This window comes from Phalacrocorax aristotelis, chromosome 8 (genome assembly GCF_949628215.1).
Source record: "Phalacrocorax aristotelis chromosome 8, bGulAri2.1, whole genome shotgun sequence".
NCBI lineage: Eukaryota > Metazoa > Chordata > Aves > Suliformes > Phalacrocoracidae > Phalacrocorax > Phalacrocorax aristotelis.
This window is the reverse complement of record NC_134283.1, coordinates 43702669-43715884: the sequence shown is the minus strand read 5'-3', so window position 1 is coordinate 43715884 and position 13216 is coordinate 43702669. Positions and strand designations below refer to the sequence as shown.

Sequence of the window (13216 nt, the reverse complement as noted above, 5' to 3'; positions counted from 1 at the left end):
ACTCAGCTTTTTACCAAAAAACCCAAAAAGTTTCTACTCAAAAAGCCTTCGAGTCACTGGCAGACAGAGCAAATCTGCACACCACTCGTTAGTTCACTACGTCAAGTTTCAGCGTTCAGGGGAACAGTATCATTTCACGTGGGTGAGGGACGGCAGACCACCTCCCTGCCGGCACTTCGTGCGCCTCCAGTGAGAATATGGCTTCAATACAATACGCAGAAAAGCAACCGGGGAATTACACAGGGCTTTATCAGTACCTCGTGCTGTGAAGCTCTGGCTGAGTGCTTATTTTAAACAGTATTCCTCTGATTTCACGACATCTCTGGTAGGATTCAGCCCTCTCGAGTGTATTAGCAAAAAGTACCTGTTAACTCCTAGAGCGGAGGGGGAGGAAGGGAGCGAAGGCTGGTGGGAGCTGCACAGGCTTTTTGCCTCGCAGCCACTTCACTGAATCCACAGCATCCAGCTTGCTGGTATTCCCCGGCACCCAGCATTTCAGTTTGCTCCATGGATTTTTATACTGAGCACCCAGAAAAATTAGCATTTGTGCTGAATAGCTTTGAATCAACTATTCTCTGGTGTCAATCCTTTTTACCTTTAAAGCACTTTAAATCTCCTCACCCGAGTCTCCCTTAGCCCTAAAATTTATTCTATACATTTGTTTTCCCCCCATTTAGTTTCCAGCATCCTTTATCATGACCTAATCATCTTGATCTTTAATGCTTATCTCGACCTTTTAACCTTTTCAGTTTTATTTTTCAAAAAGCAATCTCCTGGTCTCGCTCAGGGTTTCTTGTTTGGTTGGGTTTGGGTTGGTGGTTTTTTTGAGGTTTTATTTGTTTATTTTTTTATTTTTGTCTTGCTTTGTGTAGTTTTTTTTTTGGTTGGTTGGGTTTTTTTGTGGGTTTTTGTTGTTTGGTTTTTTTTTTAAATTAAGGTTTTTCCTGGCCTCTGTCTCAGCACAGAGCTGGAGGTGCCCCACGGAGGGTCGCGTGGCACCAAACAGCAGATTACCTCTCAAAAGGTGACTTGTGAGGCACTTAATTAAATCCGTAATTTTTCTCTGAACACAATTTACGTAGTTTTAGAGAAATTAAGGCAACTTCACAAGTGTCACAAAAGCGCTGAAGAGCTCAGCTCCTGATTCCTGTGGTCACCCACAAGCCAACATACCTAATTCCGAAAGAACCCAAATGTTTAGGGAATATTCCCAGCATGTTTTACCAGGGGAAAAGAAAACATTCATGGTTTTACTTTTCAGCCTAACAATGGCTCACAGGAAACCTCTTCAAATTACTTGGCCTTTTTCGCAGTAGCCATTTCATGCCAAACCAGGACCTGGTTTCTCACAGAATTGCAGTGGCTGCCAGGAAGGGCAACCAGCCCCGGGGAGAAACCCCGACCGAGGAGAAAAGTCACAACACTGATATCCTTTAGGTGCAACTGAATGAACCGTGCTGCGCACCTGGAGTGACCTGCGCGCCATTTCCACGCGCGCCCCCGCGCTCTGAGGTCCGGACTTGGGCACCTGCTCCCAACCAAGCCAAATCCAGGCTCCCTCCTCCTCCCACGGAGAAATAATTTGCTCTTTGTGGCCACAAGGAAATGAAGCTTTAAGATACATTGTCTGTAGGCGACACTTTGCACGTACATAAATTCCCCCTCTCTTGAGCCAGCATCCTGAGTTTCTACCTGATGCTCTTCTAGGCGGAAGCACTTAAGGAGCACTCCAATAATGCTGAATTACTGCTGTTCAGCACTGAAATCTGAAGGTTTTCCAACACAGAAAACACTTGAATTAAACAGCAACAGCCATTCTTGATCTCTGCCAGTGAAGAAAGTATTAAAAAAAAAAAACCCTATTCCTTCTCTATTTTTATGCAGTATTTGTTCTACTTCACTTGAAATTACTTGGGTAACACATGGCATGTGCTACCCTTCCCTTCAACTGGGAAAAACCATGGATGTAGACACTTATAAAATCATTTCGGTTAGAAAAGACCTTTAAGATCATCAAGTCCAACTGTAAGATTGTTTGATTCCATTCATTTTTTGTACAATCCCAAGAAACTCAACGGAATCAAACTTTAATCTAAGCCCCCCTTCATTAGGAAACCGAGTGCGAGTCCATGTGCAGAGCTGGGTGCAGCCAGAGAGCATCCAGAATCACGTTCGATCCTTCCCAATACTCAGGTACACTCAGGTCACCCATTTTACCCTGAGCTCCAGCCAGAGCCAAGGGGAAGCAGCAGGCAGCAGAGAGTGCTTTGCCAGCAGCTTGGTTAGCCTGGCATTTTGCTATGCAAACACTGCCCATGCCTATACCCCGAGTGACACCCAGGTGAGAGACAGTCCTCCCCACGAGCACTCCTCGGGAAACCGCACTCTGAAATTATAGCTTGACACTATTGTATTTTCATAACATTTGACACATGAGAATTCCTCCAGATTACTCTGGAAGCAACAGGAGAGTCAAAAAAGAAATAAGACATAATGGGGTGGGGGGGAAGTAGTAGTTGTTGTAGTGTTGGTGCAACCACAAGGGTCTAAGAACTAAAACATGCACAGGGTTTACAGGGAAAGGCAGTATCTTTTATTAGACTAACACCACCTGGGGAAAAAAAAGCAAGTAACTTTTGAGCATCCAAGCTCTTTTTATGACTATAGGAGATTCAGCAATGGAGAGGCTCAGTAAATGTGTCAATTTTTAATCATGACTTTGTAATATCACGTCCCGCTTTGCTGGCATTTCTCCAGTGTATTCAACACCCACAAATGAGCAGTTTGGAAAACTGCTGATAAAACAGTGAGAGCTAATATTAAATTCAACAAAATAAAAAAAAAGCAAAAGTTTTCTTTAAAGTTTCCTACGTAGGGCTCTACGGTTTAAGCTCCCAAATTAATGTACAATAACTATTATTAACCCGATTTGCAAAGAAGAAAACTGAGGTGGACACAGTGAGTCCAGACCTCCATCAAATCACAAGTGTGTCAGATGCAAACAGTACACAAAAAGAGGTAAAAATGAAAGACAAACACCCCCTGACATACCCAAGTTTGCACAGGAACTCCAACTGGCAAACGCAAGCCATGTCCCTTGTCTCTTCCCACATCCCTTACTTTGATTCTCCATTCTCCTCCATCATCTTCCTCTGCTCTCATTCCCCATCGCAACTGCTAAGACTACGCATCAAAAGAAGCTTCATTATCACCTCTCAGCTTCCCCAAAACTGCTGCAGTGAAGGTTTGCCAGTGCCAGGCTTTGAGCCGGCTGAGCAGACTGAAGAATAACGAGCTGCACCTCTTTTCTCTGTCCTCAGCAATATCAAGCTGCAGCTCTGGATGCTTTAAACTGAGACCGTCTCAAGCTACCGTTGCCTTCCTCCATGCCATGGAGTTTTAGGCTGAGCTTTTCTATTTTCAATGTGTAAACAGTTCCTTAAGCCCCCTTCTTCATCACCTATCGTACCCTCCTTTATGTTCAGGCAGAGCAGGGATTCCCAAACAGTGCTTAATGCTGGCGTGGTCCTCCAGCAAGGCAGACAGGCTGCATGTTTCATTAATTGTGGGCTTCAGCGACTGCAGTTCAGTGAGTACACCCTAAATTATAAGGCGGGAAAAAATTACAAAGAAGAATTTTGACTTATTTTTTTATTTTAAAGATGTTAAAACTCCTGCTGAAATATCCTTTAATTCCATTCTGTACCAGTTGATATGAAGCTGTTTGGTTTTATGGGAGATATTATGGCCATACATGTCACAACTGGCACCTGGAGAAGATTAATAGACTGGTCCTTAAATAAGATGAAACAGATAACAGCCACGGAATAAAACTGTTCAAGGAGGCCCCAGTCATGACCACTGTAAAAACCAAACTTGACACAATTTCATATTAAAACCAAAGGGCCACGTTAAGTTCTTCCTGCACTCCCCGAATGGCCGTTGCCTCAAATTGGAGCTATAAAAACACTAGGAATGCTGGATAGGGATCACTTCAGATAACACCACTTTTTCCACTAGCTTCATCCATGGCATGTTTTCCCTCATGTCAGCTTTACCTACTGTATCCGAAATCTGCCACCAGCCCACGCAGGGTCCCAGCATCAGGGAAACAGATTGGTTTTGGCGAAGCAGACACAGGCAATGGCACCGCTGGGAGGAGTTACAGTGGACATAATTCACCTTTTGATTGACTATTTCAAATTTAGTGTCTGCCTCAGTCCTCCAGTCCCTCTGTCCATTGAACCTGTAGGGTTATCATTATGGCTATGAGGCTCTCAGCCAAGGCCTCCTGTTTCTAATATGCAGCTGGTCCCAAAGACTTTTTTTTTTTAATTCTTATATGCATTTCTTCTTTGGGGACTTTTTTTTGGGACTTGTTTTGGAACCTTTGCTAATTTTGATTCTTTTTCTCAATCTTCCCAAGCTCTCTTGTTATCAGTATTTAATTTCCAATGAAAGCCCAACAGGGAGAGTTTCACAACTGACTCTCAGAGGGCCAAGATTTCCCTTCCATGTATTTCGGTAATGTGAGCAAAGGTCTTTTAAAATGAAAATGGATGGAAAATACTCTTAAAGATCTTAGACATACTCCTACAAACTTCCTATTACCAAAGCTAGGGGCAGACTCTCTCGTCTTCACATCCTCACATAAATCAATGGAGCTGCCATAATGTACCCCAAAGAAGGATGCAACCTGTTTATTAGGACTTCAGCCGTCAATCACATTTAAGAGGATTCGGCCTGAAAAGCCAGGTAAAATTGATCACTGCCCAAAGACTCAGTGGAGGGAGCTGAAAAAGCAGCACAGGAATAGTAAAGAATCACTTTGGTATTCAGAGTCCTGGAGTATTCAGTATAGCAAGAACTGTATCATCTCTACCAAGAGCTAACACATGCCTAAATACCTCCATTATATCTCTCTCTATAACATTTCAAACTCCTAATATATTTACACTGGACACTGAAAAGATCATTATAGGCCAGACCTACACGTCAAAGACCCGAGACTCCTCCCCAGAGGGATTAATCACATGCCTCCCAACAGCTCTGAACCCATCTCGCTGCCCCCGAAGCAGCCTGTCAGCAGCACTGCAAAGTTAAATCAGCAATATTAATTGCCAGCTGGGAAATCTGCCATTAGTTCACACTCAGATTTTTTCCAGCTGGAAAGAGAGAGAGTGGTAAACGGAGCAGATTTCTTTGCAGTCTGCAAACCAGCCAACGGAGCAGGCTTGCCTGTTTTGCAAGCACTAAGTGAGCAAAACATTCAACACCTTCTTGGAGATGTTTTGAAATGCGGTTCTTTAGAACAAATTAGTTTGGTGCTTTGTTACTTCCAGAAGTAACACAGGGACAACAAATAAAGTACAGAGGAAATAAACTACCACCACCTGAGGCTGAATTCATATCTACTCGAGATTACTGCAGCGATACATTGCACGAGTTATTAGCCTGCTTGGAGTTTTTTTCCAAATTTGTAATTTATTTACATTCAAGCATAGAAAATTTCCTGTCAACATGCAGAAGATTATCGTTTTCCATAATTAGAAAGAAACTTCTTGAGGACTGGAAGAAAAATATACAAGAAGTTGAAAATGAAAGACGCCATTCTGGCCATGAAATCGTAAGATTTTCGGATAACAGAGGCTGAAAGAGGCCTTGGCATCTAGAAATTTAGAGCAGGGTCAGACTGGGTTTGCTCAGGGCTGTTCCCTGGCAGGTCGTGAAAGCCCCCAGAGGTGGAGGTGGCACCTGGGCAACCTGCCCCACCACTCAACCACCCTCATGGCCAAACTCTCTCTTCACACCCAGGCTGAACCCCTTGTTTCCCATTCTCCCACCACACATCCCTGTGCAGAGCTGGGCTTTGCCCTCTATACTACATGTAAATGTCCTGAGAAAACACGTTATTCTCGCTCTTTCAATGCGCATATGCACTTGCACACGTACGTGTACACACGTGTACACCCCAGCACATAGGCACTGCGGTGGGCTGACCCTGGCTGGACACCAGGAGCTCACCCACGCTGCTCTATCGCTCCCCTCCTCAGCCGCACGGGGAGAGAAAATACAATGCAAAGCTCACGAGTGGAGATAAGGGCAGGGAAGGATCACTCACCAGTTACTGTCATGGGCAAACCAGACTCAACTTGGGGAAAATTAGCTTAGTTTTTCACCAATCGCATCAGAATAGGGTAATAAGAAAACCTAAATCTTAAAACCCTTCCCCCCCTCCACTTCCCCTTCTTCCCAGGCTCAACTTCACCCCCGATTTCCTCCACCTCCTCCCCCTCAGCAGCGCAGGGGGACGGGGAATGGGGGTTGGGGTCAGTCCATCACACCTTGTCTCTGCTGCTCCTTCCCCCTCAGGGGGAGGGCTCCTCACACTCTTCCTCTGCCCCAGCGCGGGTCGCTCCCACAGGGGCAGCCCTTCAGGACAGACTGCTCCGGCGTGGGTCCCCCGCGGGGCCACGAGCCCTGCCAGCAATCCTGCTCCAGCGTGGGCTCGTCTCCACAGAGCCACAGGTCCTGCCAGGAGCCTGGTGGGGCTCACGGCCTCCTTCGGGCATCCACCTGCTCCAGCGGGGGGTCTTCCACAGGCTGCAGGGGGATCTGTGCTCCACCACTAACGCCCCTGGGCTGCAGGGGGATCTGTGCTCTACCACCCGGAGCACATCCTCCCCTCCTTCTTCCCTATCCTTGGTGCCTGCAGGGCTTTTCCTCTCTCATATTCTCAGTCTTCTCTGGCTACAATTGTTCTAGTGGTTTTTTTTGTTCCTCCTTCTTAAATACGTTATCCCAGAGGTGCCACCACCATGGCTGACAGGCTCGGCCTTGGCCAGCGGCGGGTCCGTCTTCGAGCCAGCGCCAGCCAGCTCCATCGGACATGGGGGCAGCTTCTGGCAGCTTCTCACAGAAGCCACCCCTGTTGCTCCCCCACTACCAAAACCTTGCCACACAAGCCCAATGCATTTTGGAAGATTATATATAGGTTTGTGGTATGAAATGTTGTTCTGAGCAGCAGTGAAAGGCTCAAGCCCAGCAGTACAACGGTGCGTAACGGAGAGGAGAAAGGCACGTGGTTTTCCACAGGGAATTCTTTCCCAATTCTGTACTAAAATATGATATATTACAGGGCAAAAGTTGATCTTGTGTGAGGAGGAAAATTACTGTCATGTATTTGCTTAAAAGAAAAAATATTTTAAGCAATGAAACCAAATTATTGAAAAAATTAGTACTGACATTTTAGGAGAGACTGGAGGAAGAAAGAGAACAGGACTGGAATACCAGACATGAATATGCTTTTATAGCACCCCATCTCTCCACATAAAATTGTCAGAGCTCATAAAATTAGAGCTTTCGTAGAAGTTGGACTGAATAAAAAAAAAATGGATCAAGTAATTGGCACAGGTACAGGGCATTTACATAATGGAAAGTTCAAGAATTTGGTCAGCTAAGTTGGATTGAATTCATGCCAGACCCCAAACTAAATCTGACCAGCCGCAGTACAAAGCCACTATACAGCCCAGCAAGAGAAGCTGAGCTTTTCATAAAAAAAACTCAATACACCTGGACAAAGGGAGGATGTCAGAACTGGAGAAAATAAGGAATGAGCTTGGGCAAGCAACGTGGCTGCCTTCCTCTAGCAGGAGCTTGGCTGACCCAGGACTGCTGATGTTGCAGAAAAGAGTGGGGAGGGAAAGAAGGAAGGGAAAAAATTACTCTTAAATCCTGAAAATGGAAAAGCGTAGCTCTAAACAGAAAGAATTTCTCTAATGTACATACACTGCTAGAAAAGTCCGTTGCTCTGAAGTTTCTGGAGAAAGGAAGGAGACAAGGGAAGAAAAACTGTATTGAGTGGTATACGTGCGGCTTTTGCTGGTGAAAAATAATGAGAGAAATGAGTGAAGAGACCCAGTGAGTGCAAGAAGTCAAAAGGAAAGAAAAATGAATAGAAGGGGAAAAATGGGGAGTACTGGTATGGGAAAGCAAAGCGCAGCCCAAATCACTGCACTAAAATGATATAGCTGCGTCATCCAAAGCGCTCATTCAAATCGGAACATTTCCAGGCCAACTGCTCATTTCGGACATCTGTGGGACAACTGTCATTATGAGCACAGATATCTCCTCTGTTTTTACGGGTATTGGGGAAGACAAACTTCTTTCATCTCCATTTTGGCAAAAAGCAAAAGCATTTTACCCTCATGTATTTTGTTACCCAGTCAAAAAATCACCAACCAACGCTCAAGACAAATGAGTACAGAAACTCACAAAACAGTGAAAATATATAAAACCAAAAACCCCACCACATGATGGGGAAGTCTTAAATAGAACATTTTCCTATAGGAAAACCAAACTATGTTTCATAGCAGTGAACACAAGCAGATCAAGCAGAATTTGAACAGCAATGAGTAAGAGTGACATTCCTCCAGAGACCTCTGGATGTAGGACTTCTGCTTTATGGTATTTCCCTTTGGGCTCCAAGCTCCGAAGTGACCTTTTCCACCTATTTATCATTTGCTGAGCAACAGGGATGGCATTTGTATTTTTGTGCATGGCAGCACTGGGGAACGACGCTGCGCCAGAGGGTGCAGGATGAAGCCTGGGGAGATCTCTCCTGTTGGGACCTCTCATTGCTTCACCCACATTTCACAGAGTCCCAGACTGGTGGGGGCTGGAAGGGACCTCTGGAGACCATCCTGTCCCACCCCTGCATGAGCAGGCACCCCCAGAGCAGGGGCACAGGGCCGCGTCCAGGCGGGGGGTGAATGTCTCCAGGGAAGGGACCCCACAGCCCCTCTGGGCAGCCTGTGCCCCTGCTCTGGCACCCGCGCAGGGAAGGGGTTTGTCCTCATGTTCAGGGGGAACTTCCCGTGTTCCAGCTTGTGCCCGTGGCCCCTTGGCCTGGCGTTGGGCACCACTGAAAAGAGTCCGGCCCATCCCCCTGACACCCGCCCTTCAGATATTTATAGGCATTGATGAGATCCCCCCTCAGCCTTCTCTTCTCCAGGCTGAACAAGCCCAGGTCTCTCAGCCTTTCCTCACACGGGAGATGCTCCAGCCCCTGATCCCCTTGGCAGCTCTGCGCTGGCCTTGCTCCAGCAGTTCCCTGCCCTTCTTGAACTGGGGGGCCCAGAACTGGCCGCAGCCCTGCAGGTGTGGCCTCACTGGGGCAGAGCAGAGGGGGAGGAGAACCTCCCTCGCCCTGCTGGCCACACTCCTTTCCATGCACCCCAGGACACCGCTGGCCCCCTTGGCCCCAAGGGCCCGGTGCTGGCTCAGGGTCACCTCGCTGCCCCCCAGCACCCCCAGGGCCTCTCAGCAGAGCCGCTCTCCAGCAGGTCCCCCCCAGCCTGTGCCGGTGCGGGGGGTTGTTCCTCCCCAGGGGCAGGACCTTGCACTGGCTCTTGTTGAACTCTATGAGGTTCCCCTGGGCCCAGCTCTCCAGCCTGGCCAGGTCTCGCTGGGTGGCAGCACGGCCTTCTGGTGTATCAGCTGCTCCTCCCAGCGTGGTGTCACCAGCGAACTGGCTGAGGGGATGCTCTGTCCCTTCGTCCATGTCATTGATGAATTTTTTTAATTTCTCGGACTCTCAAGGAGCCATGTCATTCTAGGCTGGGCAAAGGAGAAATCGGTCATTTGCGCAGAGCCAAATTCTCTTCTGCTCTTCCTAGCACTGTGCCAGTACAGAACGAAACGTTGCCTGCATTGCTTCTGCAATTCATGCAATGCAATGCTTCTAGTCACACCGAGTATTTGCCAGTATTTACACAGCACTTCATGTGTGATGAATATGTTGGAAGACCTAAAAACTCCTTTCCCATAATACACAAAAGAAAACAAGATCTTTGCTGTTTGCTCTGTTATCAGTTTACAGTGGATAGACCTAGCTCGGTCAAAGCGGAATCCGAGTACTTGATTTCTGTCACGCTTTAAGGCCGTCCAGTTTTCGGCAATAACTGGGTAAACTGGCAGAGCACACAGATGCAATCTGCAGCGTCCCTCGGCTCTACGTGGGGACTTAAGTCTTAATTAAAGAAGTCAACTGGGACAAAACCCCATGAAGCAGCCCACTCATCAGCCTAATTGTACTCAAATAATTAAACTATCTACTTGATAGAAAATAAACAGAAGCATGTGCCTACTGACAGATGTACACCTAATACGCAGCTGAAAACACATTTTGCACCTCAGATTTTTCTCCAGTCATGAAGTCTTACACTTCATGTTACATTTATAATGTTGCTTATAAACCTGTAACTAAATTGCTTACCACAAATTTCTATTTCAAGGAAAACACCGTCATTCTTGATTTACAAATAGGAGACTAAAGCACAAAGAAACTAAAAGATACACAGAAGGTTACTCGGGAACTGCACGGCAGAAACAGGGGCTGAAGCCAAACATTCCCACTGAGTCCCACTCTGCGGGATGAGTCCCTCCTTAAGGTAAACTTTTTTTCCTACGTTTTATCTCTGCAGACAGCGGCGTGAAGTACTTTTTTATTTATTCATTCCAGAAGTGAGTTTGTTTCTTTCTCCCCTTCCATAAAGCTGTTATTCTGCTGAAAAGCAGATTTATGCGGTGCTCCATGGCAAGAGTTTAAGGGTTACTTTAAACTGGGACACAAAACTACTACTTTCTGACATCATTTCATGGTGTGTTCAGGAAAGTATTCAAGCGTGACATTTTATCAGTAGGTATAATACAGACACTGCAGAAGCACTGATTACTGCAATGAGAACTCATTTTCTTTAACACTATATGCGATAAGGAATGAATAAAAACCCAGGCCAGAAGCACTGTTGTAAAAAGGAAGGCTACGTACAAGAATGAAAAAAAATGTCTGAAGACACCTTTTGGGGAGTCAGGGGAAGAAAACTCGCTGCACCAGGTGGGGTCAGGGGGCTGCTGAGCACCTCCGAAATTAAGATCTGTATTTCCCCTTTCTCTGGGAGGTTTCTCATGCTGCAGCCACACCTGCATCTTATTCAGGGATGGAGGCAGGTTCCAGCCAGATCCATGCCCTGATCTGCCTCGATACCCCGAGGCAGAAACACAGCCCTGGGAGCAAGGCGAAAGCATCTTTTTCAGATGCTCCTTTTTAAAGCAACAAGCAAAAACCCCTCTTCACCTTGACCTGCCCACACGCTGTCCCCTCCAAATACGCCTTTAGGTGACCCCTTTCCACGATTAACTTCATACAACTTCAGCTATTGATCCTAGATCTAATTACCTGCTTTGGTAAATTTAGAGCGTGCCTGTGACAAACCACCCCAGTTCAGCTGGCGTTCACCAAGTCAATCCTCTGTCCCATCCGCAGCCAGACCTTCAAAATAGATGAGACTTTGCAACGCTGTGCGGAGCAGTGCCTAGATAGCTCCGCAAGTTTTGGGATGGTCTCAGCCTCCAGGCCTCCTCTGAGGCACAAGAACGGTAATGCTTTTCTGTCTCCAAAGGGTACCATGAAGATATATTAGTAAGACTCTTCGAATGGGCTCCTGTTTCTTAAATAGGCTTTTCTAGCATCACGCATTTGCGTGCGTCAGTAAATGAGAACCTGTCATGGATAGCTCTGTGTACAGCCAAGCTCCTCAGGGGCTCAAGTGCCCAGTGAGCTGAAGATAAAGGAATTATTTTCCTATTTGATCGTGTAAATGTCACCGGATATATCTGCAAGAACCCACTCAAATCTTTCTGTAGCTATAGGGAGTCACATCAGACAATGAGTTTTCAAGACACACCCTAGGGAGGCCTTTGTGAGGCCTCTCATTAGAAGTAAAGTAATTTACGACTTCTCCACTCCCTGGCATTTTATCACACGCTCCCACTACTGCAGCCTCACTCGATTTGTGACAGGATGGTACATGGCATACGGAATAGTAATGGAAAAGACACAGGACTCCATCCCTTTGGTGATTTGGTGCAACAATAATGAAATTTGCTATTGAACCAGGATAACAGCTGAGGAGGTATGCGTCCTACCAGTAACCAGAAGTGGTCTGAAAATTATTTAAATCTGTTCTAGCAGTACACTTCCCACTCCTCTTACTTCATCTAAACAGCTCCTTTCCTTTGCCCGTGTCATTTGCTTAAGTAGGTTTTTGTTTCTCATTTTTACAACAGACTCTTTGTAATACCATTTACTTTTTAACGTTTGTCCTGTTCGAAGCATTACCAAATGAGCTTGTTTGTAAAAAATTATTACACTGGAAGTTGTAAGTGCTGAGCAGCACAACTAGAGTGCACACAACGCATACAGTGATGTTAATTATTTACCAGTTCCCAGTTTGATTACATTTTGGGTGATGATGACACTCAGGGGATTAAGAGCTGCATAAAACACTGTGTTATGTTCTACAGTGTCCTAGAATAAATCATCCTTGAAAAATTTATCTCTTAGAAATAAGACATACCATTTGGCCACTTATCAAGACTACGGTTAGATGAGCGATGAAAAAGTTCTACAGAAGTATTTATTTTTAATGATGCCCTACCTTTGAAGAAACAGTCCTTGCTGTGGATAATGTAGATTTTCTTCCTCTGCAGACAGGAGGCTCGATGCAGCTGACAGTGATTTTCATAAAATTTGCCATCAGATCCACACACAGGCATGTAGCTGGACTTGCAATCTTCTACGCATCTGCACTCGGGCTGGTTGGTGTCCTTGTTCACGACGCACTTGCTGCCCCGGCCGCAGTACTTCTTCTCACACGATGCATGCAGGCCGTCCTGCCCGTAAAGCACTGGGAAGAGCAGAAAACGTCAGCGTGAGCGATATTTGCCTGACAGACCATGCTCATCTGATGTAGCAGCACAACAATTACAGGAGCAGGAGCTGCGAGGCTTCCGAGGGAACAAGCACCCCCCCTTTGAACAGCAGCACGACTGCAGTTTGGAGCACGTCCTCACATCTGTGCTCTCGACTTCCAGCTCTCGCTCGTCACAACATTAAGCGTCTGCTGAAAGAGCTTTACCAAAAAGCGATGGACACGGTGCCATTTGTTCTTTTAGCCCTCTGTGAAATGATGCCCTAGAACAAAATCCCGAGAGATCGTTTCAGTGACCAAACATTGGCCACGAGTTACATTCAGAAAGAGCTTCTGAAAACCTATGCTCTTCCAGCCACAGCACCCACGAGGAGCCTCACTTCAGGTGACACAGCGCCCTAAGGGACAGCACTTCAGTTCTGTACCGGTGTCCGCACTCAAGT

The 13216-nt window shown here is 46.2% G+C and overlaps 1 protein-coding gene across 2 annotated transcripts in view; it reads right to left on the bottom strand.

Moving 5' to 3' along the window:
- The window catches only part of FSTL4 (follistatin like 4), a 245902-nt gene that overhangs the window by 155248 nt on the left and 77438 nt on the right, over positions 1–13216 (bottom strand). For both annotated transcript variants that reach the window (XM_075102934.1, XM_075102935.1), the window contains exon 4: positions 12501–12749. In XM_075102934.1, the coding sequence (XP_074959035.1) occupies positions 12501–12749 (249 nt within the window). The remainder of the gene's footprint in view (positions 1–12500; positions 12750–13216) is intronic.